A 25,970-nucleotide genomic window follows, 5' to 3' on the forward strand; every position below is an offset into this window, starting at 1 on the left:
CCAGGTGTTTCCATACCTAGACGACTGGCTCATCTGCACCCCCACCAGACATCTATTGGAAGAAGCCCTGGCATACTCTCTCCTCTCTGCAGAAAGGCTAGGCATAACCATAAACTGGCAAAAATCCAATCTCACCCCATCTCAGCCCACAGAATTCATAGGGGTCATCTTGAATACAAAGAATTGCAGAGCATCCATTCCAGAGCACAGAATTCTAAGGATAAAGCAACAACTGATCCCAATTCTTTCAAGGGAGAAGTCCACAGCTCACAGTTGTTGGGTTCCATGGCAGCCTCCATCATCATTGTCCCCCTGGCCAGGTTCCACATGAGGCTTCTACAATGGCTACTGCTCACCCAATGGTATCCCTTTCAGTACCCTCTTTCAGCCAAGATTCGGGTAACTCACAGATGCAAACAGGATTTAAATTGGTGGATGGCCCACAACCCGTCACAATGGTCTTGCCCCTTCTCCCCCCAATAGCCCAAGGCTACAGTGACCACGGACACCTCCCTGATGGGGTGGGGGGTTATGTCAGGGACAGACAGTCCAAGGTACTTGGTCCGAAATGGAGGCCCATCTGCATATAAATGTTCTAGAGCTAAGGGTGGTGCTTCTGGCGTTGCAAGCATTCCATCCCCTGCTGCTGTCTGGGACTATTCAGATACAATCCGACAACATGGCGGTGGTCTGGTACATCAACAAACAGGGCAAAACCAAATCTTACCCACTCTGTTGAGAGGCCATGAGGATATGGCAATGGGCAATGGCTACCAACTGTTTTCTTCTAGCAGTGCACATTCCTGAGAGTTCCAACATGATAGCAGACAGACTCAGCAGGTGTATTCTACAACCTTACGAGTGATCCCTGAATCTCTAGATAGCGGCGGAGATTTTCAACCGCTGGGGTCTTCCTTGCTGCGACCTCTTTGCATCCCCGACCAACTACAAATGCAGCAACTATTTCGCCCTGATTCCCCCTCTGGGACAGTCACCCAGGGACGCTCTAGTCCACAATTGGCCCTCGGGTCTACTTTATGCATTTCCAACTCTCCCCCTCATTCCCCAGTTTCTGAAGAAAGCCCGCCGATTGAAGAGCAAAGTGATCCTCATAGCACCATATTGGCCTTGTCAGATTTGGTTCCCCTTCCTTTGGCCTCACATGCTAGATCAACCGTGGATTCTCCATCCAACTCCAGGATTGATCTCTCATCCGCAGAATCTGATTCACCCCAGTTTGGACAGCCTGAAGCTCACAGTTTGGCTCCTCCAATTCCCTTGATTGCCAGGCAGAATGAACTTTCTTTGCTAGTACGTGACATTCTTATTGCGTCTCATAAGTCTTCCACCAGAATTACTTATCTAAGCAAGTGGAAAAGATTTACTTTTTGGCCGAAAGAAAAACAGGTAGATCCTTTTTCAGCACCAGTGTCGATAGTACTGCAGTATCTAGCCACCCTTTTTCAATCCGGTCTATCGGCCTCTACCATTAGAGTTCATTTGGCTGCAATATCTAATTTCCATGATGGTGTCCAAGACCCCTCTCTTATGTCATACAAATTATGCAAGACTTTCATAAAAAGTGTGAATCATCTAAAACTCTCTTTTAGAGAATCTACTCAGCCATGGGGACCTGTCATTAGTTCTACAAGCTTTGAGAATGCCACCTTTTGAACCAGCTTCTTCTTGCGACCTCAAATACTTGTCATGGAAAACCTTGTTTTTGGTCGCCATTGCTTCTGCCAGATGTATTTCTGAGCTTCAAGTCTTATGCATCAAGAGTCCATATTTGATTTTTCATAGAGATAGAGTGTCATTGAGAACTAATTCTTCCTTTAGGCCAAAAGTGATCTCTGAAATGTCCATTAATCAAACCATTGAATTGCATGTTTTCTTCCCCAACTATTCAAACAAAGGAGAGTATTGCCTACATACCCTAGATATTAACAGGCAAATTCACTTCTACTTGAACAGGATTAAGGCCTCTCATAAATCAGACCAGTTATTTTTGGCCTGTTTTGGACCTAGATTAGGATGTGCTGTTGCTAAGGTCACATTGGCTAAATGGTTGAAAGACTGTGACCTTCATTTATAGACAATGTAATATTCCATTACCTACTACCATAAAGGCTCATTCTACTAGGTTGGTGGCAACTTCATCTGCTTTCCATGCCAGAGCTTCTTTACATGATATTTGTGCAGCTGCAACTTGGGCTACCCCCATACCTTCATCAGTCATTACAAATTGGATTTGGTTTCTAGGGGAAGAGCATCTTTTGGTTCTATGGTGCTCATGAATGTCCTTCCATGAGAGCCTCCCAGGAATAAAGGTAGCTGGGGACTCTGTCCCACATGTTATATCAGGTAAAGAAGTTACATCTTACCATAATGTTCCATCTGTATTGTTGATCCTCGTTCAGTCATTACGACCCTCCCTCCTTCCCCCTCCTGTGGCTTCTAGTGGATCTCACCATCCGGTTCTATTAGGTCATTTGACCAGAGGTAGCCTCTACATTCTTTTGACTTGCAAACTCAATCTAAGGTAACAGGGAGAGGGGAATTCTGGGTAAGAGTTTTAGGTCAAGAGTTTGTAGCTGACGCGAGCTTGGAAGATGGCCGGCTCGGTTCCGATGTTGGAACCGATACCCACACGTAATGACTGAACGAGGATCAACAATACAGGTGGAAAGTTATGGTAAGACATAACTTCTTTTTTCTCCTTCCCAAGTTGAGAAAGGCTTTTGTTGAAGGATGTTTTAGTGCCAGAGAAAGAAGATCCTTTGGGACCAGTCTGAATTTTTTTTTATAGACCTGTTTATGATAGTACCTAACTTAAAAATGCCACTTTACAATCTGTTAAATCTTCCTCATTCAAGTTTCCTAGTAACTACATGCTTATCTTATCCTATCATTCCTTTTCATCCAGATTTCAGACATTTCTTAATGTTTGTGTGTCTGGATCACTTTCTCACTTCTCTGCTTTAACTTTTGGACTATTCACTGCACCAAGAGGGTTCACCAAGTGGCTAGTTCCAGTAATAGCATATTACAGGCTAGAGAGTATCCATTTTGTTTTCATATTTAGATGACTTGCTTACCTTTGCAATGTCTTTTTCAAAGTGTCAGGAATCTTTAACTTGGGTGAGTGATCTCTCTCACAAGCTGGGATTACAAGAAAGCATTCAAAAGTCCTTCTTCTCACCTTCATACACAATTGTGTTCCTGCACTCTCAACTGGACCCCTCAGTTCAAAAAGCATTTTTTCCACAGGGAAAGAATTTGTCTATATCTATAGCTGTATCTGTAAGGTTTTTCATTTAAACTTCGGTCAGTGCAAGGGAATACCTCAGGATTTTGAATCTTTTTGCATCTATGATTCTCATAAGTCTGGCAAGACTCCACATGAGAAAGAGACTGGCATCTGAAGTCTTTTTGGTCCCAGCATCAGCATCCCTTGTCTTTTCAAATCCCAGTGCAAGGGTTTGTCAGTAGAAAGATTTCTTGGTGGAGACAGCAAGTATCCCTAAATTTGGTTCTCCTCTTTTCCTTCCCTGTTCCAAAGCAGTCAGTCAGCCATCACAGATGTTTGAGACGTTGCTTGAGGAACAGTTTCAGGAGGGATAATAGTGCAAGGTGTGTGGAACATATAAGATAGATGCAAGCATATAAATATCTAGGACTGATGCAAGCACATAAATATGAAAGAGATGCTTGCCGTGGTAAAGGTATCCAACTCTCTGAAACACCTTTGTTCCCCATGACCTTTCAAGTTGTTTCATGCAATATTATAGTCATGTGGTACATTTTCAGGTGAGGTGGGGGGGTTAGGGGGGGCCAGGTCATATTCCTTTGTAGACTAACCATGTTAGCCTAGGATACAGATTCACAGACAGTCTCACTCTATGGCCAGCCTTCATTCTGTCCGAGCAATACTGTGTGGCAGATATATTGACCATTTAAGTATGTCTGTCCAAGGATCCACTTCTTTCAAGGCTTTCTCATGTCAAAATGTAAAATGTATGACATGGGTTTTTACTTAAGAAGCCTCAAATTAAAACAGTGCACCCTTCTTGGGGTCTTACTTTTGTGTAAGAAGAGCTTAATAATTGATCTATTTGAACCAAGTAACCTGGCTGACTTGAGATTCTTAGCAGGGAAAATAGTTTTACTGATTGCGCTGACCTCTGCAAGAAGAGTGTCTGAGTTGCAGTCTCTTATGGTGAGTCAATCCTATCTCATTTTTCACAGACACAGAGTTTCTTTGAGAACTAATCCATCCTTTATGCCTAAAGTTATATCCAAATTTACTTTAAACCCCATTTTCTTTACTGATCTTAAAAATGTGGGAGAAAGGACACTTCATACCTTGGATGTCCACTGAAAATTCTGGTACTATCTTGACAGAACTAAATCCTTTGGATCTTTAAATCAACTTTTCTTTTGTTGTGAAGGTACAAAGAGACAGCCTGTGCCAATAGAGACTATTTTCAAATTGTTGTCTAAGGCTATTGCTTTCTTTATACTCTCCACAAAAAAATAAATTCCAAGCAGGGTCAAGGTCCACTCTACCAAGGCCTTGGCTTCATCTGTGGCTTTGTGGAAAGGGTTAGAATCTAGAAGTGTTCTAGAAGCTGCAGCTTTGTCCTCTGTACATAATTTTAGTAAGCGGCTATAAGCTTGATAACTTCTCCAAATCTAGAGCAGGCTTTGTAATTCCCATTCTCTTTCCACCTTGCAAGTGTAGTAAGCTAAGGTAATCCACCCATGTAGCTAAGGCTGCTGCAGCAGTGATCAGTATGATGAACATAGTACAGTTGTGTAAGTAAATTTGCCATAACAGTAGATGCTCAAATGATCACTGGTGCAGTAGCCACTCCCTTCCCCCATCCCCCTTACTTTTTGGTGTGTTGTTTGTCAACATGTGGTTATTTATTTTTTTATTCTTCCTAACATTGTCCTTTCATGACTCAGCCTCCCTCTGTTTTGGCAAGAAAACTGATGGGCTTGATGCCCAAATTTATCTTTTAGTCATCTCAAGCTGCCTAACAGTTTGGGGGCATAGAAGGTCCCCTGAAACTTTGGAAGCTGGCTGGCTGTTATATCCATGGCAGGGTATAACCCGTATAGATGTTCATCATGTTACACTGCTGCAGTCATTACACTTGGGTTATCTTGCCGTCAGGCGGTCCTGCAGTCGGCCCAAATTCCAAAGTCTTGGTCCAGCATCAGTTGCTGTCGCTTCTTCCCTGACGTCAGTGCTTCAGGGGTATATAAGATGCATCTGACACCATTTTCTTCAGTCTTTCTTGCCGCGCGGTGCCCGAAGCAGAAGCAGTTCGCAAGTGCCGGTCAGCCGAATCCTGAGATTTTCGAAGTCGAATTTCAGATCCGAAGTCTTCAATAAAGCTAAGTACCCTGTTGAGGAAACTTTTTGTTTGCCTCGGACCGATGTCAGAAAAAGTTATTAATTGTATTTCTTGTGGGAAGCAAATAACCTCATAAGGACTTCCACTCTTACTGTATTCCATGCCTAGGCCCTGATCATGATGTCACTAGTTGTCGGTTTTGTGCTAGATTTAACAAACGCACTGTAAAAAGACGTTTTGATTTTGCTTTGCACTACTTTGGCCGAAGGTTCAATTATACGATGCAGTCGGATCACCTAACGACCTCAGTACCGAAAAAAACGCAAAGACAAGGATAAAGACGGGTATCCGAGGTCCAAATCCAATGACGAAACCTCTTCTAGGCCAGTCGCCGGTTCACAGTGAGGTGCTTTCGCAGCCCCTGACACCCGCTACCTCAGAGCCACAGGCTGCTTCCGACTCCCACGTGGAGACATCTAGGCCTCTGGAAACTCAAGGTATTGGGCCTACGGAAACTAATCCCTCAGATGGGTCTGGCGCCGTTGAGCAGGCATCGGCTTCTGAGGGTGTTTTCAGACCTTCACAACTTACCATTAAAACAACAGCCAAGACAAAAGTACCATTAAACACAAAGAACAAGCATTCTCCTGGACAGTCATCCATGCCTAAGAAACAGATGCTTAAAATAGCCAAATACCTCAAAGCCAAATACCTCATTACTCTAATCAGGGGTTCCCATCCCCCTCCTGAGAAAAGGCCTAGGCATGATACAGACTACGACTCCTCTGATCAGGTTTCCATTTCCTTCAATTCCTCTTCAGACCCAGGGATACTCTCTACCTCCCTATGAGGACTCTGATGCTGAAGAATCTATCCCTTCAGCCTCTCCTCCTGAGGATTATTCTTTTGGGGAAACTTTACATACCATGAGGGAGCATTTCCATTGGGAAAGCTAGGATTACTCAGAATCCAAGAAAAGGCTCAGGGATTTCCTCTTATTACCTCAACACAGGCCCCTGGCTATTCAGCCTGTGCTAGATATTGTGGATGTGTTCTCTGAATCCAGTTTATCTCCTGACTCTTTGCCCCCTGCTCCAGTGAAGCCAGATAGGTATTATAGAGTCCCCGACTCTCACAAGTTTCTTTACAAAAACCCTTCTGCTGATCCAGAAACTATTTCCTAGGGTCCAAAAGGGGTTAAGGCTTCCATTGCAAAAAATCCAGTACCCTCTGACAGAGATTCCAGAGCTTTGGATAGATGGGGGAAGAAAGTATATACTTCTGCAACTTTAGCAGTAAGCTTTAAATTGCCAGTTTCACATGCTTAAGTACCAACAATATTTAATGGCTCAGTTAAAACAGAAGATGCTTGCAAGCACAGGAGCTCCTGATTGTAAAGAAATGCAGGATTTATTGCATGCAGTTGAACAGGTGGGAAAACATACTCTGTAATGTGGTTTTGATTCTTTAGAGGCCTATTGTAGAGCCACAGTTACAGGTTCTGTGATTCGAAGGCATGCTTGGTTAAAAGAACAAAGTTTACCTGATCCATGTTAAGGCAAAATTATTGGATGCTCCTTTACAGCATGATACTTTGTTTGGTGTTAAGGCAGAAGATGTGTTAAAGAAAATGGAGGATAAAGCTAAATCTATGCAAACAGTCAAGGATTTCTTGCAGGTACAGCTACCTCGGTTTAGCAGAAATTGGCCAACAAAGAATTGGTCCTTTCCAGTGTCAGACAGGCCACAGAGAGGCAGATACAGATGCCCAAGAGGCAGATCTCAACCCCAAGGCTCAAACAGACAACAACAGTGGGGCACCTCAACCCCAAAAGGTGGTGAGGACAAGTCTCAACCTTACAGGAAACAGTCACAATGACTTTCCCCTTCATATGCCAAGCACGTCCCTTTTGGAAGGGCCCCTTAGGGGGAAAACTAGCACTTTTTTCTCAAAACTGGCAAACAATCACCCAAGACAAATGGGTCCTGAATATCCTGTCTCAAGGTTACAGATTCCACTTTCATACTTTACCAAGGCTAAAAGGAATGCCTGACCTGCCACAAAATCAATGGGCAGAGGCACAGAAACAAATTACAGCCCTCATGGACATGAGAGCTATTCAGAAAGTACCACAACAGGAACAAGGACAAGGATTTTACTCAAGACTCTTCCTGGTCCCCAGAAAGGACAAAGCCTGGAGGCCCACACTAGACCTTTCAATTCTGAATACTTACCTGGATATTCCGAAATTCAAAATGTTGACACTACAGCAGCTTCTACCCATGCTGGGCAAGAAGGCTTGGCTTGTTACTCTGGACCTCAAAGAGGCATACCTACATGTCCCTGTCAGACAAAATTGCAGAAGATACCTCTGATTCAAAGTTGGTACAATGCACTACCAATTCCCTGCACTGCCCTTTGGATTATCTACTGCGCCCAGGGTCTTCACAAAGTGCCTGGCACCAGTAATTGCATTTTGCAAACAAAAAGGAATTCAAATATATCCATATCTGGACGACTGCCTCATTCAAGCAGAGACAAAGGACATTCTTCTACAGCATCTGGCGTTTGTAAAAAGGTTGCTAATTTCTCTAGGGTACACAGTAAATGAAAAGAAGTCAAAACTAGTGCCCTCGCAACAGATTATATTCCTGGGTGCCAGCTTAAATACAACGGCCCAGATGGCTTACCTCACGCCAGACAAACAAGTTCAACTAACTCAATATTTTCAAATGCTGGCAAGAAAGTCCCAACTCCCTGCAAGAAAAATTCTGCAGGCCCTGGGATTCATGGCATCCTGCTTACTACTAATACCATATGCCAGACTGCATATGAGGAAATTACAATGGTACCTGAAAAGTGTTTGGACTCAACACTCTGACCGTTTAGAAGCAGTAATGCTAATGATTCCCTGCCTACAACAGGAGTTTCGATGGTGGGAACAGGCATGTCACCTAAACAAGGGTCAGCCTTTCACCCAACCCACAGCCAGGCAAACTCTAACAACAGATGCTTCGGATTACACCTGGGGAGCACACATGGCAGGAAAATGCATTCAGGGCAAGTGGACCACAGACCAGATGCATCTTCACATCAATCAAAAAGAGATGTTGGCTGTTCAAAATGCCCTAACAGCTTTCAAGGACCTTCTACATCCAGGAAAATTACTACTAAAGACAGACAACACCACAGTAATGTGGTACATAAACAAGCAAGGAGGCACTCATTCTTATCCCCTATGCAGGCAAGCCATGACCTTGTGGAACACGGCTCTAACGTATCAAGTTCACCTACAAGCACAATCCCTGCATGTAAGGAAAAATACTCTGGCAGACGATCTAAGCAGAAATATCATGGACCCTCACAAATGGAAATTGAATCCACAAATCTTCAACATGTTAACGCAAAAGTGGGGATGCCCAGACATAGATCTTTTTGCCTCCCCACTGAATTTCCAATTACAAAAATTCTGCACAAGGACTTATCACAAACAAGCATGGAAAGTGGATGCTCTTCTGTTCAGCTGGAAAAACCTAAACGTTTATGCCTTCCCGCCACTGCCTGTCCTTTCAAAGGTACTCCTAAAAGCCAGACAAAAAAACCCACAGATGATCCTGATTGCTCCAGACTGGCCACGGCAGCACTGGTACCCTATCCTAAGGAACTTGGCTGAAGGCCCACCATGGATTTTGCCTTAAATTCCACACCTTCTGACTCAACAAAACAGTCATATCCTGTACGGTCAGCTCAAACCCTAAACCTGGCTGCATGGCAGATACATCAAACAGACAACATCTCTCTCTAAAGCTGTTATGGATGTCATTTTGGAGGCCAGGAGGCCTAGCACCAGGAAAGCTTACTCAGAAAAATGGAAGAAATTCTGCACCTGGAACCACGCTCAAAGCCTTGACCCTCTTGCTCCAAACATTCCTCAGATTTTACAATACTTAACTGAGATGCTGGACAGAGGCCTATCCTTCTCATCAATTAAGATCCACGCCTCTGCCATTTCAGCACATTACAACACGGATCCTCCTTTATTCTCTCATCCCTTGCTAAAGCAGTACCTCAGAGGGGCTAAAAACATAAGACCGCCCCGGAGAGCACCAACACCAACTTGGGACCTCAATTTCGTTTTGAAAAAACTGACCCTACCACCTTTTGAGCTAGTCAATACAGCCGATCTAAAATTTTTATCATGGAAAACAGCTCTGCTCCTGGCAGTAACTTCAGCATGAAGAGTCTCAGAGCTACGGGCATTAATGGCAGTGGAACCTTTTATAATTTTTCATCAGGACAGGGTATCTTTAAGAACAAACCCTACCTTTATGCCAAAGGTGGTATCTAGTGTGGCTCTTAACCAAACCATCCATTTGCCAGCTTTTTATCCAAACCCCCAGAATAAAGGGGAGAAACTTCTGCATTCTTTGGACATACACAGGCAGCTACGCTTCTACTTGGACAAAACAAAGGCTTTCAGGAAAACTGAGCAACTGTTTGTAGCATATGCTGCAGGATCACAGGGTAAGGCTATCTCAAAGCAGACTATATCCAAATGGATAGGACACTGTATTCGGTACTGCTACACACAGCATGGAAAATCAGTCCCAAATAACATTAGGCCACATTCCACCAGGGTAACAGCCACTTCAACAGCCTTTCTCAGAGGAGTACCTACCAAGGAAATTTTGGAGGCTGCAACTTGGAGTTCAGTGCACACCTTTACCAAGCATTACCACCTGCCTCTTTACTCTAAATCCAGAGCAGGATTTGCCACTGCAGTTCTGCAGGGCCTCTTAGCCAATCCTAACTCTTTATAGACCAACCACCCAACCTCAGCTTTGGGATTCTACCCAAGTGTAATGACTGCAGCAGTGTAACACGATGAACATAGTACAGATGTCCTTCAAGAATGCAACTGCAGTCATAACATATGGGTTGTCCTGCCTCAGGCAGCCCTCGGTCGGCCGGATTCCAAAGTCTGGGTCCGGCGTCGGCTGGTGTCGCCTCCTCTCCGACGTCAGAGCGGCTGGAGTATAAAGGCATCGGCCGACGCCATCTTCTTCAGTCTTTCTTGCCGCGCGGTGCCCGAAGCAGAAGCAGTTCACAAGTGCCGGTCGGTCAACTCCTGTGTTTTCATACGACGTCATCTAAAAGCTAAGTACCCCGTTGGGGAACATTTTTTCTTGCCTCAGCCGATGTCAGAACAAATTGAGAAAGTTAATAATTGATGTTCTTCATCTCACATTGCTGCAGTCCTTACACTTGGGTAGTCCGCTGTCCTCGGTCGGCCCGAATATCAAAGTATAAGGCTGACGTCGGTCAAGGCGCATTTGACTGACATCAGGACGTCAGGGTACAAATGCGCATGACCGACGTCATATCCTCAGTCTTTTTTGCCGCATGGTCCGATGCAGAAGCAGCATTGCAAGTGCCGGTTGGCGTTCTGAAATTTTTCGATTTCGGAGTTTCAGACCGAGTCAAAGTTGGCTAAGTACCCGTTGGGAATATTTTAGTTTTTCTTGCCTCAGTGGTTTACCGGATGTCAGAAAAAGTGAATAATTGTATTTCTTGTGGGAAACAGATACCGCATAGAGACTATCATACTTTGTGTATTCCTTGTTTAGGGCCTGAGCACGACGTTGTTGGGTGTCGCTCTTGTGCTAGATTCAATAAGCGCACTATAAAGAGAAGGTTAGATTGTGCCAGGTTAGTCTTCGAAGCGGTGCAATTATAAAATGCCGCCGGATGCTCCGACGCTTCTTCAAGAAGCGCAAGGACAAAGCAGTTAAGCCTAGGCTAGAAGAACCGTCCGCGGACGCCGGTTCTTTAGAGGTGTCGGTGGAGCCGGTGGTTCCACGGAGGTTTCTTTGGGATCCCAGGGAGAGACTTTGTTATTGCAGGATGTGGCCTCTCAGGAGGCAGGTCAGGCTGATGGGGCTTCTCAGGTTACTATACTCCCTCCCTTCCTAGGGTGGTTAGGCCCTCTCCTTCTGTTTCCAAGGCTTCTCCCAGAGGCAGGCCAGGTTTAGCTTCAGTTGGTGTCACCCCTAGTTCTTCAGGAACTGTGCCCAAGAAGCATATGCTTAAAATGGCAGAAGATTTGATTACTTTGATTAGGGTTCTTTGCCCTCCTGATAAGAGACCTAGGGTGGAGCCTGAGCTAGGGAGTTTTGAGCAGGCTTCGGATGTTTCAGAGTCTTGCTGAAGACTTGCAGGAGTATTCTCCTTATTCTGACTCTGATGTGGATGATTCTACTCCTTCTGCTTCTCCTCCTGAGGATTTTTCTTTTCAGAAACTCTTCATTCCATGAGGGAGCATTTTAAGTGGGAAGGTCAGGACTTCTCTGATTCCAGGAAAAGGCTTAGGGAATTTTTGTTTTACCCCAGCATAGGCCTTTGGCTATACCTCCTGTTTTGGATGTGGTGGAAGATGTTTTACAGAGGCTTCTCTTAATCCTGATTCTTTGCCTCCTGCTCCTGTTAAACCGGATAGGTATTACAGGGTGCCTGAAGCTCATAAGTATCTTAAGAGTCCTAGGGCAGTCCCAGAAACTGTTAGTCAGGGGCCTAAAGGTGTTAAGGCTTCTGTTGTCAAGAATCCGGTTCCTACAGATAAAGAGGCCAGGGCCTTGGATAGATGGGGAAAGAAAGTTTATACTTCTTCCACTCTAACTATGAGGGCTTTGAATTGCCAGTTTCACATGTTGAAATACCAAAACTATCTCCTTTCACAATTGAAGTCTAAGGTTGATGCTCTGGCGGAAGGTATTGATTGTAAAGAGTTACAAGATTTAGTACATGTTTCTGAACAGGTGGGTAAGCATTCTTTGCAATGTGGTTTTGATGCTGTACAGACCTCGTCTAGGGTGGCTGCCACTGGGTCAGTTCTTCGCAGGCACGCCTGGCTGAGGGAGCAGAATTTATCTGACCATGTTAAAACAAGGATTTTAGATGCTCCTTTACAATCTGATGTGTTGTTTGGTTCTCCTGTTGAGGCAGTTTTAAAGAAAATGGAAGACAAGGCTAAGTCTATGCAGACTGTTAAAGATTTTTGCAGGTTCAGCCTCCAAAGTTTAGTAGAAATTGGCCTACTAAGGGGTGGACGATCCTTCTTATGATTCCCAGTCTAGGGGTAGATCTAGACGTGGTAGGGGCAGAGCTCAGGGCTCTTTCAGGCCTAGAACAGGGAGTTGTCCTGCACAGTCTTGGTGAGGGCAGGGTCAGTCCTTTCGTAAACAGACCCAATGACCTACCTTTTCAGCTGCCAGAGCCTTCTCGCCTGGCAGCACCTTTGGGAGGAAGGTTGGCACTTTTCAAAGAAAATTGGAGTTTAATTACCCAAGACAGATGGGTATTGGATATCATACACCACGGTTACAGGTTTTATTTCCATACCTTGCCTCCTTTCAAAGGCATGCCAGACGTTCCTCCTCAACAAAGAATAGAGGCTCACAAGCAAATTTCTCTGTTACTCCAAATAGGGGCCATACAGCCGGTCCCTATGCCAGAAGTGGGCCTAGGATTTTATTCTCGCCTGTTCCTAGTACCAAAGAAAGGGAACACGTGGAGACCAATTTTGGACTTATCTATCCTCAACACTTATCTGGACATTCCCAAGTTCAAAATGTTGACGTTACAGCAGCTTTTACCTCTGCTGGGCAAAGATCATTGGATGGTAACTTTGGATCTCAAGGAGGCTTATCTTCATGTTCCTATCAGACTGAGTTGCAGGAAGTATCTGCGTTTCGAGCTGGGACTTCTCATTATCAGTTCTCTGCATTGCCCTTTGGCTTATCTACTGCCCAGAGTGTTCACGAAAGTTCTGGCTCCAGTGATAGCTTTCCTCAGGTTAAAAGGAATACAGATCTATCCTTATTTGGACGATTGCCTGATTCTGGCTCAAGGAAGGGACGAGCTTCTTCATCATTTGGATTATGTGATAGCAGTGCTAAGATGCCTGGGGTATTCTGTGAACGAAATAAAGTCCAGTCTAGTACCCTCTCAGGACATGTGCTTTCTGGGTGTGAGACTGAATACAGCATCCCAGATGGCCTTTTGACCCCGGACAAACAAAGAATCTTTCCCTTTACTTTCATCAGTTGTCTCATCAGTCCAGGCTGACTGCAAGGACAGTCCTTCAAGCCTTGGGGTTCATGGCATCTTGTATTCTGGTGCTTCCCAATGCCAAACTTCATATGAGGAAGCTACAATGGTATCTCAAAAATGTATGGACACAGCACTGCCAGGATTTGGACACTGTCATTCAAATAATACCTTGCATTCAAAAGGAATTGTGGTGGTGGGCTCAGGAATGTCACCTAAACAAGGGACTCTCTGTGACCCGGCCAGAGGCGAGTCAGATTCTAACGACAGATGCCTCAGACAAAGCTTGGGGAGCTCATCTGAATGGAAAGTGGATACAAGACAAGTGGCCTGCCAGACTACAACATCTACATATCAACTTGAAAGAGATGTTAGCAGTCCAGTTTGCATTAATAGCTTTCAAGGATTTACTTCTTCCAGGGCAGGTGTTGATTCTAACAGACAACACAACTGTCATGTGGTACATCAACAAGCAAGGCGGAACACATTCTTATCCTCTATGCAGGCAAGCAATGATTTTGTGGGAGACTGCTCTCAGTTTACAGCTAAATCTTCAGGCAAGGTTTCTGCCGAGCACAGAACTCCTTAGCAGATGTGTTGAGCAGACAAATTATGGATCCCCACGAGTGGAAATTGGATCCTCATGTATTTCAGAAATTGACAGTGTCATGGGGAACTCCAGACATAGATCTGTTCGCTTCTCCACTAAACCACCAGCTGCCAAAGTTTTGCACAAAAGGTTTCATCCCACAGCTTGGAAAGTGGATGCTCTTTCTTTCAATTGGAGCAATCTTCATGTGTATGCCTTTCCGCCTCTGCCTCTCCTCCCAAAGTTACTACTGAAGGCCAGACAAGACAAGCCAAGGATGATTTTGATAGCTCCAGATTGGCCTCGACAGCATTGGTACCCATTACTGAGAAGCCTGGTACGGAAGCCTCCATGGCCTTTGCCTTCGATTCCACACCTGTTGTCTCAGGAGGACAGTCATTTGCTCAATGTCAAGCTTCACTCTCTGCACCTAACAGCCTGGCATATTCTGTTTTGAACCATAGTGGCCCTCCACTTCCACAGCAAGTTTTGAATGTTATTTTGGAAGCTAGAAGGCCTAGTACAAGGAAAGTGTACGCAGATAAATGGAAGAGATTTTTATTTTGGAGTGCAGCAAAGGATTTTGATGTTTCTGAGCCTAATTTAAGTGTGGCTCTTCAATATCTTACTGAGTTACTGGACAAAGGTTTGTCCTTCTCTTCTATTAAGGTTCATGCTGCAGCAATTTTGGCTCACTATGATTGTGACCCACCATTGTTTTCTCATCCTTTGTTCAAGCAATTTCTTAGAGGGCAAAGAATATAAGACCCCACGAAGAGCTCCTACTCCTGCTTGGGATCTCAATTTTGTGTTGGAGAAACTCACTCTACAACCTTTTGAGCCTGCAGCTACTACTGAATTAAAGTTTTATCATGGAAGACTGCTTTTTGTTGGCTATTACCTCTGCAAGAAGGGTTTCTGAGTTGCAGGCCCTTATGGCGGTTGAGCCTTTCTTAATTTTCCATAAGGATAGGGTATCTTTACGTACTAATCCTTCCTTTATGCCTAAAGTGGTTTCTAGTGTGGCTTTAAACCAAACTATTCATTTGCCTACTTTTTATGCAAATCCCCAAAATAAAGGGGAAAAGATTTTGCACACTTTAGATGTACACAGGCAGTTGCGATATTATTTGGACAGAACTAAAGGGTTCAGGCAGTCTCAGCAGTTATTTGTTTCTTTTGCTTTGAGTTCTCAGGGCAAGCCTGTGTCAAAACAAACTATTTCTAAGTGGATTGGGTTTTGCATTGCTTTCTGTTATTCCCATCATGGCAAGGAGATTCCAGCTGGGATTAGGCCTCATTCCACTAGGGCTACTGCCACTTGACAGCTTTTGAGGGGTGGCAACCAAGGATATTTTGGAGGCAGCTACTTGGAGTTCAGTGCATACTTTCTCTAGGCATTATCACCTACCACTTTACTCTAAATCCAGGGCTGGTTTTGCCACTGTTGTTTTGCAGGGCATTTTGGCAGCTCCTGCTTCCTTATAGTTTGGCCATCCTCCCTTACCTCTGCTTTGGGATTCTACCCAAGTGTAAGGACTGCAGCAATGTGAGATGAAGAACATAGTACAGTTTTGTACCTACCATAAATGTAGATGTTCGAAGATCCACATTGCTGCAGTCCAATTTACCCTCCCTCCTTCCCTCTGTAGTTAGAGGCGGTTGTGTGGGTTGGGTTGTCAATATGATGTATATTGTATATATTGTACATATTTTTAGTGCTAGGATGGTTGGTTGTTTGTTTGCTGTCTTTTGGTTTTGACCTTTATTTTTAGGGTCTTCTGACATCTGGGGCAAGAAAAGACTGAGGATATGACGTCGGTCATGCGCATTTGTACCCTGACGTCCTGATGTCAGTCAAATGCGCCTTGACCGACGTCAGCCTTATACTTTGATATTCGGGCCGACCAAGGACAGCGGACTACCCAAGTGTAAGGACTGCAGCAATGTGGATCTTCGAACATCTACATTTATGGTAGGTACAAAACTGTACTTTTGTCTTGTGGTAAACAAATACCTAATATGGACTTCCATTCTTACTGCCTTCCTTGCCTGGGCCCAGACCACGACGTCTCGGCCTGTGCTGCCTGTGCTTGCTTTAATAAGCGCACTCTCAGGCGCCGGGCAGAATTTGCCGAAGACTTTTTCGGTGAATCTTTCGCATATATTATGCCGTCTGATCAACCGACAACTCAATCTACCAAGAAATGAAAGGACCGAGACCGACATCCTCGGCCCGCGTCCACCACTGATGCAACTCCTAAACCCCCCGCTAGTGCTTCGGTCCCTTCGGAAACGGTAATTCAACCGCTCCAGGCCGACGACACAGCGCTAACACGTTCTTCAGTCTCGGAGACCTCTCCGGTGCCGGTTGTGGATTTTCCTCCGGAAACCGAAGTTCTGGATCTACCCGACACCATTCCTGTAGACAAGGTTACTCCTGCACGTGGGGCTGCAAGGCCTCCTGTATCCATGTCCATCAAGGCCTTTGCACGTGCTAAGGCCGCCAGCCAGGCCAAGACCCATCCTAAACCTGCTGCTCAGGCCCCTTCTTCTGATAAACAGATCATGTCTCTTGCTGCAGATTTTATTTCTCTTATCAGGGGGTCCCAGCCTCACCCAGACAGAGGATCTCAGCCACCTGCAGAGAAAAGGCCCAGAACTGAGCGGGCTGACAACCTCTCTTCAGATGAAACCTCTGGGGATTCTGACCATTCAGATACCCAAGAAGAATCCTTCCAGGCCTATGAGGACTCTGATGCTGAGGAATCAATTCCCTCTGCCTCCTCTCCAGAGGATTTCTCGTTTGGTGAAGTCCTGCACTCTATGAGGGAACATTTTCAATGGCAGGGTCAGGAATTCTCTGATTCCAGAAAAAGGCTAAGTACCTTCCTCAAGCTTCCCCAGCACAGACCTTTAGCTATTCCTCCAGTTATGGATGTTTTGGATGATGTTTTCTCTGACTCCAGTGCTAATCCTGATTCTCTCCCCCCTGCTCCTGTCAAGCCAGACAGATATTATAGGGTCCCTGACACTCACAAACACCTCTTTAAGGCCCACTCTGTGGATCTAGAAACTATTTCACAGGGCCCCAAGGGAGTGGCTACTTCCACTGCCAAAAATCCACTGCCAGCGGATAGGGAAGCTAGGTCCCTGGAGAGATGGGGTAAGAAAGTTTATACCTCTACCACCCTAGCCATGAGGTCACTTAACTGCCTTTTTCATATGTTTCAGTACCAGGATTTTTTACTGGATGATTTACAGAAAAAGCTAGCCTCTCCTGAGCCTATTGATAAGAAAGCATTGCAGGATCATATACATAACACTCAGCAGGTTAACAATCACTTTCTTCAGTGTGGTTATGATGCATTGGAGGCTTCATGTAGGGCAGCTATGACTGGGGCTGTGATACGTAGACATGCTTGGTTAAAAGATCAGCCATTGCCAGACCATGTTAAAGTAAAGTTACTTGATACACCTCTGGAAAAACAGAAGCTTTTTGGTGCTAATGCACAAGATGTGTTGAAATCCATTGAGGAAAAAGCTAAGTCAGTACAGACAGTCAAGGATTTCCTCCAGGTTCAGCCACCCAGGTTCAGCAGAAACTGGCCTTCAAAAAATTGGTCCTTCCCCGACTCTGACAAGTTTCAAAGGGGAAAAAACAGGCGTGCCCGAGGTAGAGGGCAATACCGAGGTTCCTACAGGGGGCGCCAATGGCAACCTCCAAATCAAAGAAGTGGCGCAGGCAGCCCAGCTGCACCACAAGGACAATCACAATGGCTTGACTTTCATACCGCCTACAAAGGCTCAAAGAGAAGCACCTTTGGGCGGAAAATTATCCTTATTCTCAAAAAACTGGCATATCTTAACCAAGGACAACTGGATTCTAGATTTAATAGACAAGGGTTACAGATTCCACTTCCATACTTTACCAATAAGACAAGGCATGCCAAACCTGCCACATCATCAAAGGGCAGAGGCACTCACTCACGTTTCAAAGCTGTTAAGTATAAAAGCAATAGAAAGGGTTCCTCCTCAGGAACAAGGCCATGGATTTTATTCAAGACTCTTCCTTGTTCCAAGAAAAGAAAACAAATGGAGGCCTATACTGGACTTGTCTACTCTAAATACTTTTCCCATTGTGCCAAAGTTCAAAATGCTGACGTTGCAGCAACTCCTTCCCATGCTGGGCAAGGGGTCTTGGCTGGTCACTCTGGACCTCAAGGAGGCATACCTGCATGTCCCAGTCAGACAAAGTTGCAGAAGATACCTCAGATTTCTTGCAGGGACAGAGCATTATCAATTCTCAGCATTGCCGTTTGGCTTATCTACTGCACCCAGAGTGTTCACGAAATGCCTGGCATCAGTAGTGGCACACTGCAAACTCCAGGGGATTCAAATATACCCCTACCTGGACGACTGCCTCATACAAGCAGACAACAAACAAACCTTAATAGCAAACTTGGACTATGTCATTCAACTACTGCAGGCCTTGGGATACACAGTCATCATTCAGAAATCAAGACTACTGCCATCCCAACAGATTATTTTCCTAGGAGCCAAACTGGACACAGAAACTCAAATGGCCTACCTCACAGAGGAAAAACAACAGCAGTTACCAGAGTACTTCAAAGGCCTAGCAAAGCTCTCCCAGCTGACTGCAAGGAAAATCCTGCAGGCCCTGGGGTTCATGGCATCTTGCATTCTTCTGATACCTTTGGCAACACTTCACATGAGAAAGCTGCAATGGTACTTAAAAAGCTTATGGTCCCAACACAGCCAAAGCCTAGAGGACGTAATCCCACTCATTCCATGTCTGCAAAAGGAATTTCTGTGGTGGGCTCAAGCAAGTCAGTTAAACAAAGGCATGTCCTTCAACAGACCTCAAGCAGGTCAAATGATTACAACAGACGCCTCAGATCACGGATGGGGGGCGCACATGGAGGGCAGATGCATTCAAGGTCTATGGGCACCAAGGGAAAGACATCTGCACATAAACCAAAAAGAGATGTTGGCAGTGATACATGCAATCGAGACTTTCGAAAAATCACTACAACAAGGACATTTGCTAATAAGGACAGACAACACCACTGTCATGTGGTATATAAACAAGCAGGGAGGCACTCATTCTTATCCCCTCTGCAGACTTACAATGATTCTCTGGGAAAAATCCCTGAGTCTGAAGATACATTTGCAATCCCAGTTTGTGCCAGGCAAGGACAATGTACTGGCGGACAGGCTGAGCAGACATTTCTTGGATCCACACGAATGGATGCTGCATCCTCACATTTTCTCACAAATAACAATGACATGGGGAAGACCGGACGTAGATCTCTGCTTCTCACATGAATCATCACCTGGAAAAGTTCTGCACAAGGACCCACATCCTCTAGCCTGGAAAACGGATGCTCTCTCCTTCAGCTGGAATTCCCTAAAAATTTATGCATTCCCTCCTCTACCTCTGCTGACCAAGGTGATACTGAAGATCAAAGCAGAACAACCAACAGGCATCCTGATAGCTCCAGACTGGCCAAGGCAGCACTGGTACCCATTGCTGTTGAGCATAACTCGGACCAAACCGTGGCCTCTGCCCCTATGGCCCCTGCTTCTAACACAACACAAGTACAGGACTGTCCATCAAAACCTGAAAACATTGCATCTGACAGCCTGGAGGTTACCATGAGTCCTTCCATTTTCTCTCTTTCCAAAAAAGTTCAAGAGATCTTACTGGAAGCACGCAGACCTTCCACCAGAAAAACCTATTCAGCCAAGTGGAAGAGATTCAGCATCTGGAATGCCAACAGGGGTCAGGATACAACATTACTGAGTATACCTCTGATATTGGAATACTTGACAGAAATGTTTCATACTGGACTCTCATATTCTTCTATAAAGATTCACGCCTCAGCAATCTCAGCAAAATACAATTGTGATCCACCAGTGTTTTCACATCCTTTGCTAAGACAGTTCCTAAGAGGGATAAAGAATATCAAACCTCCCAGAAAACAGCCAGTACCTGCATAGGACCTCAATTTCGTTCTGGAAAAATTAACTCTTCCTCCTTTTGAGCCAGCAGCAACTTCAGAAATGCAATTTCTATCATGGAAAACGTTTTTTCTATTGGCAGTCACATCTGCAAGAAGAGTCTCGGAGATACAGGCACTCACGGCAGTACCTCCCTTCCTCATTTTTCATCAGGACAGAGTTTCTCTAAGAACCAATCCTACATTCATGCCAAAAGTAATTTCCAGGGTATCTCTAAATCAAGCAATTCACCTGCCTACCTTCTTCCCCAATCCGCAAAACAGGGGGGAAAAACTGCTGCATACTTTGGACATACACAGGCAACTACGTTACTACTTGGACAGAACTAAGGCCACCAGAAAGTCTGACCAACTGTTTGTAGCCTATGCTGCTGGAGTACAAGGAAAAGCAATCTCCAAACAAACAATTTCAAAATGGATTGGACACTGCATCAGATTCTGCTATTCTTTCCATGGAAAAGGTGTGCCAGCCAATATTAGGCCACACTCCACCAGAGCTATAGCCACATCCACAGCTTTCCTAAGAGGAGTGGCTACAAATGACATTCTAGAGGCTGCTACATGGAGCTCCGTGCATACATTTACCAAGCACTACAACCTGCCCTTATACTCCAGATCCTGAGCAGGCTTTGCTTCGGCAGTCCTGCAGGGCATTTTAGCTACACCATCCCTTTCTTAGTTCCATCCACCCCCAGCTTGGCTATGGTATTCAACCCATATTTTATGACTGCAGTTGCATTCTTGAAGGACATAGTACAGTTTTGTACCTACCATAAATGTAGATGTCCGATAGATATGCAACTGCAGTCGGATTTTCCCACCCTCCTACCCCTCTGCAACCTTCTTTATGGGTCCACTACCCCTCCCTATTAGCTGGGGGTATCTCCTATGGTGTATCTGTTTATTACTGTTGTGCATGTCTGGAATTGTTTATCCATTCACCAAATTTAGCCTTCCTAGGAGGGCACCTGGCATCTGGGGCAAGAAACACTGAAGAAGATGGCATCGGCCGCTGCCTTTATACTCCAGCTGCTCTGACGGAGAGGAGGCGACACCAGCTGACGCTGGACCCAGACTTTGGAATCCAGCCGACCGAGGGCTGCCTGAGGCAGGACAACCCATATGTTATGACTGCAGTTGCATATCTATCGGACATCTACATTTATGGTAGGTACAAAACTGTACTTTTTGTTCCTACCATAAATGTAGATGTTAGAGTGTTCACACTGCTGTAGTCCAGGTTACCATCCCTCCATCCCCTCTGAACTAGCTGGGCTTATCTATACCTTTCTGTCCTGTACAACCTTTGGGGTGTATTTGCTGGTAACTGAAGGTATTGTTTTTATTGTATATTTTTGATTAGCAATATGTATTGCCTACCTACTTGGGGGCACCTGACATCTGGAGCAAGAAAAACTGAAGAAAATGACGTTGGATGCACTGTTGCAGTCAAGATCAGTAAGATATCCAGCCTACATGTATCCCACATCCAGACCTACCACCTGAAATGTACTCTCTCCAGTTGCTTCGAATGACTCCTCTTACTTCAATATGAAGACATTGATGGTATAAGAGGGGCATCAGGGTTTATTTCAGAAGCAGCTATCTGTGCCTCTGTTAATACCTTTTCCAAATTTTGCAATTTAAATTTTGCATCCAAGGCCAGGGCATGGTTTGTCATAGTCATTCTCCAATGTCTGCTGTGTTAATAGCTCACTCAGAGTCAGTTACCCACTAGCCTTTATGCACTAGGAATCTTCTCAGAAGTGGTGACTAAAGCAGTGAATTCTATGAAGAATGTAATACAGTCATGTATGATCTTGCCATACTTGTAGATGCTTAAGTATATTCACTGTTTCGCGTTACTGCCCACCAATCTCCTCTGTTCTCCTGCCTGTGCTTCCTGGGTTGGGGAGGGTATCCTTTCACCTTATTTACTCCACTTTCTCTCTCACTTCCCCATTAGACCTCTCTCACTTCCCCATCAGACCCCCCCCCCCCCCAACTATGACTAGAGTCTGGTGAAGTAGATCGGAGCCTCATATGTGAATACTATTCCCTGGGAATGAGTCCTCTAGCTTCACTTGTGCTGTGGGGTATAAGATAAGTTCTCAACCCTGCCAGAGTAAGAAAGATCAGAAAATAGTACCAGTTGATATTCCTGTTATGCCACAAGGATATTGATGTGGAGGGAGTGAGATGAAGCCAAAAGTGGGAAGGTAAAGCTGTGAAAGTTAGTCTGGTCTTTGGCTTCTGCAGGCAGGAATCTCCGTACTGATGACTACAACAGTGAGCATGTATCAACATCTGCAACTATGGCAAGGTCCTAACACATCTGTACTTCTGAGTGTCTGTTTAACTTTTCTCAGCAATGATTCTGTTTCATTCCCAAAAGGAAATTGTTAATGTTTCAGTATTCTTTACAATGCTTCTTATTTGCATATACCACCACAAAAAGATAAACTAAACTCACTCTCAAATTTTAAACCAGTTACCTTCACATAATAACATTTGGAAAGTGCTTGTTGATGTCTGTCATGAGTTTATTCCTGAATTATCAGTTTTCTTGTTCCCAACCAAGTGATGTTTAACTTGTTTCTCTGTATTGTTTACTCATTTGACTGGTATAGTTTAGCTGTCTTTACCAAAGTTCCCTTATGAGTGCATATTTTATGAAAGACCTATGCTGAGCCTTTTTATCAGTATATCTCAAAGTTTATTTGACCACTCTGCTGTGGCACATAGCACACGTTTTGAAATTATGTTTTGATATGTACCATTATTTGTTACAAACATTTTTTTTTTCTGATTTTTTAGGACTGATGCTATCAGGCTTTGCTCATGCTGGGGCAGTGCTGGGAGAGAAGAACTATATTGAACGTGCCACCAGCGCGGCATGCTTTCTCAGAAAACATTTGTTCTATTTTGCTAATGGAAGACTACTGAGAAGTTGTTATCAGGGAGAATTACAACCCATTGAGCACTTGTAAGTAAAACTGTGTTCTTCCTATGACTTACAGGTGGGACCTGACTGACTTAAAACAGATGCTGCTGAGAAAGCAGGTTATTTAAGATGCCTGCAGAGGTTGCTGTTTAAAAGTTTATGCAACTGTGTTGATATGGTAGGGTACAGAATAGAACCTTCAGCTTCAAGCTGGTATAGATTGGAAATATAATTATATGACCATAGTATGTGAGTATACACTTGTGTAAGAAAGGTCAATTGGGGAATGTGGCAATTGTGGCTACTACAGTCACAAACATAATGTCTCACTTCTTTGAGTTACACTTTCAGAGATGAGAGTTTTAGCTGGGAGTGTGCTTCATTGGTAGAGACTTGGAAATGTGTTGGGTGGAAATGGTGTCTGACAAAGCAAATTAAAAGGCTATTACACCCTGATTAACCAGGTGTATATTTTAGTTACTTCACTATATCTATACATTCAGGCTAACTGAAATCCTATATTTAAATCAATGTATTTTTTTTAAGTATTTTACATTTTCTTTCACAGTTATCACAATACCCTTCATGATGGTCAGTGGGAATAGGGCAGTGGTTGTCCCTTCTGGTATGGAAACAAAAGTCTGCTTACACCTTGCAATATAGTTGTTTTGTAGTAGTAGATGTCCTTCTATTCTCATGTTGCTGTTTTCCAAACTCTTGGTTCAAAGGGGGGGGGGGGGGTTATCCTGTGCTTGCTAGCCAAACTTCCAGCCAGTATATAAAAGCTTGTAGTCACTGCTAGGTACGCGAGACGTTTGACATTGACCTAGGCAGTGTGGGGGATTAAAGTGATGTCTGCACATACCTTTCCTCAGAACTTCTCTGCCACCAGTCGAACATCAGTGCTTTGAGCCATCTTCACCATTGAATCTATAAGTTTCTAAGATAAGTACCCCATCTGGGCTGTTCCTGATTCCTTTTTGTCACTGCATGTCTGTTTAGGTTACATGCCATCCAGAAAGGGAAAGTGCAGGTGCAGTCGTCAGATCCCCCTTAAGGACGCCCATGAACTCTGTCTTTTCTGTCTAGGGCCTACCTTTGACCATCTTACTTGCGCAATCTGTTAGGCCTTCATCCCCAAGACACTCCGCAGTCATCTGCATACTTTGAATATTTACTTAGAGAATCAGCGTCTTAAACACTTGGCATTAGGGATGTAAGTGTCATCCAGTCAGCCAATAGAACCACCTAAAAAGAAGGCCAAGGTTTCCAGGACTGAAATTGCTGTTGTCCTTTCTCCACCAGATGTCCCTCCTGTGGCTGATGCTCACCTGGAGGAAGGTTTAGAATCTGCTGTTACAGGTATAGCTGGTACCCCTCGGGGGGGGGGGTGCAGAACCTAGGGCAGAAGGCATGTCTGGGGAGGGCTTGCAGACATTGCCTGCTGACGATGAGGAGGAACTTCAGGTTCTTGCAGCTGCACTACTGCTTCTACTGCATCCACTCCTTCCCAGCTAACAGATTGTAGGCCTCTCCAAGACTAGGCCTTCAGTGAAAAAGAAACACAAAACAAAGCATCTCTCCCCTCCTGCTGAAAGCCAGCCTGATTGGCAGGCTTTTTCACAGAGCATGCTTAATGCCTTTATGGCCCTAATGCCTGCCATTCATGTTTCCCCACAGATTGGTCCTCCTCCTGTCAGTCCTAGGCCTCAGGCTGAGGAAATTATCCAGCCTGAAGCTTAGGACTCCTCAGAGTCCTCTTCAGCAGATTCTCTATCTTATGTTTCTCAGATGCCTTCTCCTCTTGGGTATGCTTCTCCAGAGGATGAATCTGCTGAGGCTAACTCCCCAGGAGAGGACCTCACCTTTGGGAGACAATTTCTAAAATGAGAGAACATTTTCAGTGAGACTCTTCTGAAATGTCAGAGGTCCAAAAAAGATATTATGAGCTTCTGCAAATGGAAAGCCTGGCATTTTCTGCAATTCTTCCAGTGTTACTGGCTTTCTTGGATGCTTTTAATGCTGCCTCTGTTAATCCTAATTCACAACCACCTGTCTCTAGAAGGCCTGACAGGTTTTGCAGAGTCCCTGAAGGGGCAAAGTTTTTGATAAAATGTCCTGTTGCTGACCCTGCCACTGCCTCAGTTTCAGCAGACAAAAGCCATCAAAGCTTCTTCCCTCCACCTCTGTCTTTCCTACAGACAAGGACAGTAAGGCCATGGAGTGCCTTGTTAATAAGGTATATACTTCTGCTACCCTAGCCTTTAGGACAGTGAATTACCAGACACATATGTCGAAATATGCCTTGGCTGTTTTGACCCAGGCCACCAAGCTTTTAGCTGACCTTCCTGACTCATCTTCCAAGGCTCAAATCTTCAGTATAATTTCTCTGTCTTCTCAAGTTACTAGACATTCAATTAGATGCAGCTATCATGCTGCAGAAGCTTCTGCCAGGTCTGTAGCCTCGGCTTCAGTTTTTAAAAGATATTCATGGTTAAGGCTTCATCCCTTACCCAATGATATTAGGGACAAATTGCTGGATGCCCTCCTGGATAATTCTGCCCTTTTTGGATCTAAAGTGGCTGAACTATTTAAGGCCCTTCAGCAAAAAGGCAAGGAACTGCAGGATTTAAAACACCTGCTTGTCTCCCCTATACCCAAATTTCACAGGAACTATCTCTCAAAGACCCCCAGTACATGAGGAGATACTCTGCCCCAGCTCCCTATGCTAGAACAAGAAAGGGCACTAGGAAACAGCAGACCCCTTCTAAGCCTGCTCAAACTCCTGCCCAGAAACCTCAATTTCAGGACAGGGCAGGTAGCCTGTGAATACTTGCCTTCACTGCCACCCCACCCCCTCCCAGACTCCGTTCCTCTGTCTCTAAGGCTCTTTCATTGTCTTCCAGTTTGGCAAAACATT

At 44.7% G+C, this 25,970-nt stretch overlaps 1 protein-coding gene across 2 annotated transcripts in view; it reads left to right on the forward strand.

Annotated features, from left to right (window-relative positions):
* Positions 1 to 25,970, forward strand: part of SPATA20 (spermatogenesis associated 20) — a 2,234,575-nt gene that overhangs the window by 1,215,241 nt on the left and 993,364 nt on the right. For both annotated transcript variants that reach the window (XM_044087351.1, XM_044087352.1), the window contains exon 12: positions 22,924 to 23,092. In XM_044087351.1, the coding sequence (XP_043943286.1) occupies positions 22,924 to 23,092 (169 nt within the window). The remainder of the gene's footprint in view (positions 1 to 22,923; positions 23,093 to 25,970) is intronic.

The sequence above is a fragment of the Protopterus annectens genome, chromosome 11.part0 (assembly GCF_019279795.1).
Source record: "Protopterus annectens isolate FY-2018-M chromosome 11.part0, PAN1.0, whole genome shotgun sequence".
In the NCBI taxonomy this organism is placed as follows: Eukaryota; Metazoa; Chordata; order Ceratodontiformes; family Protopteridae; genus Protopterus; species Protopterus annectens.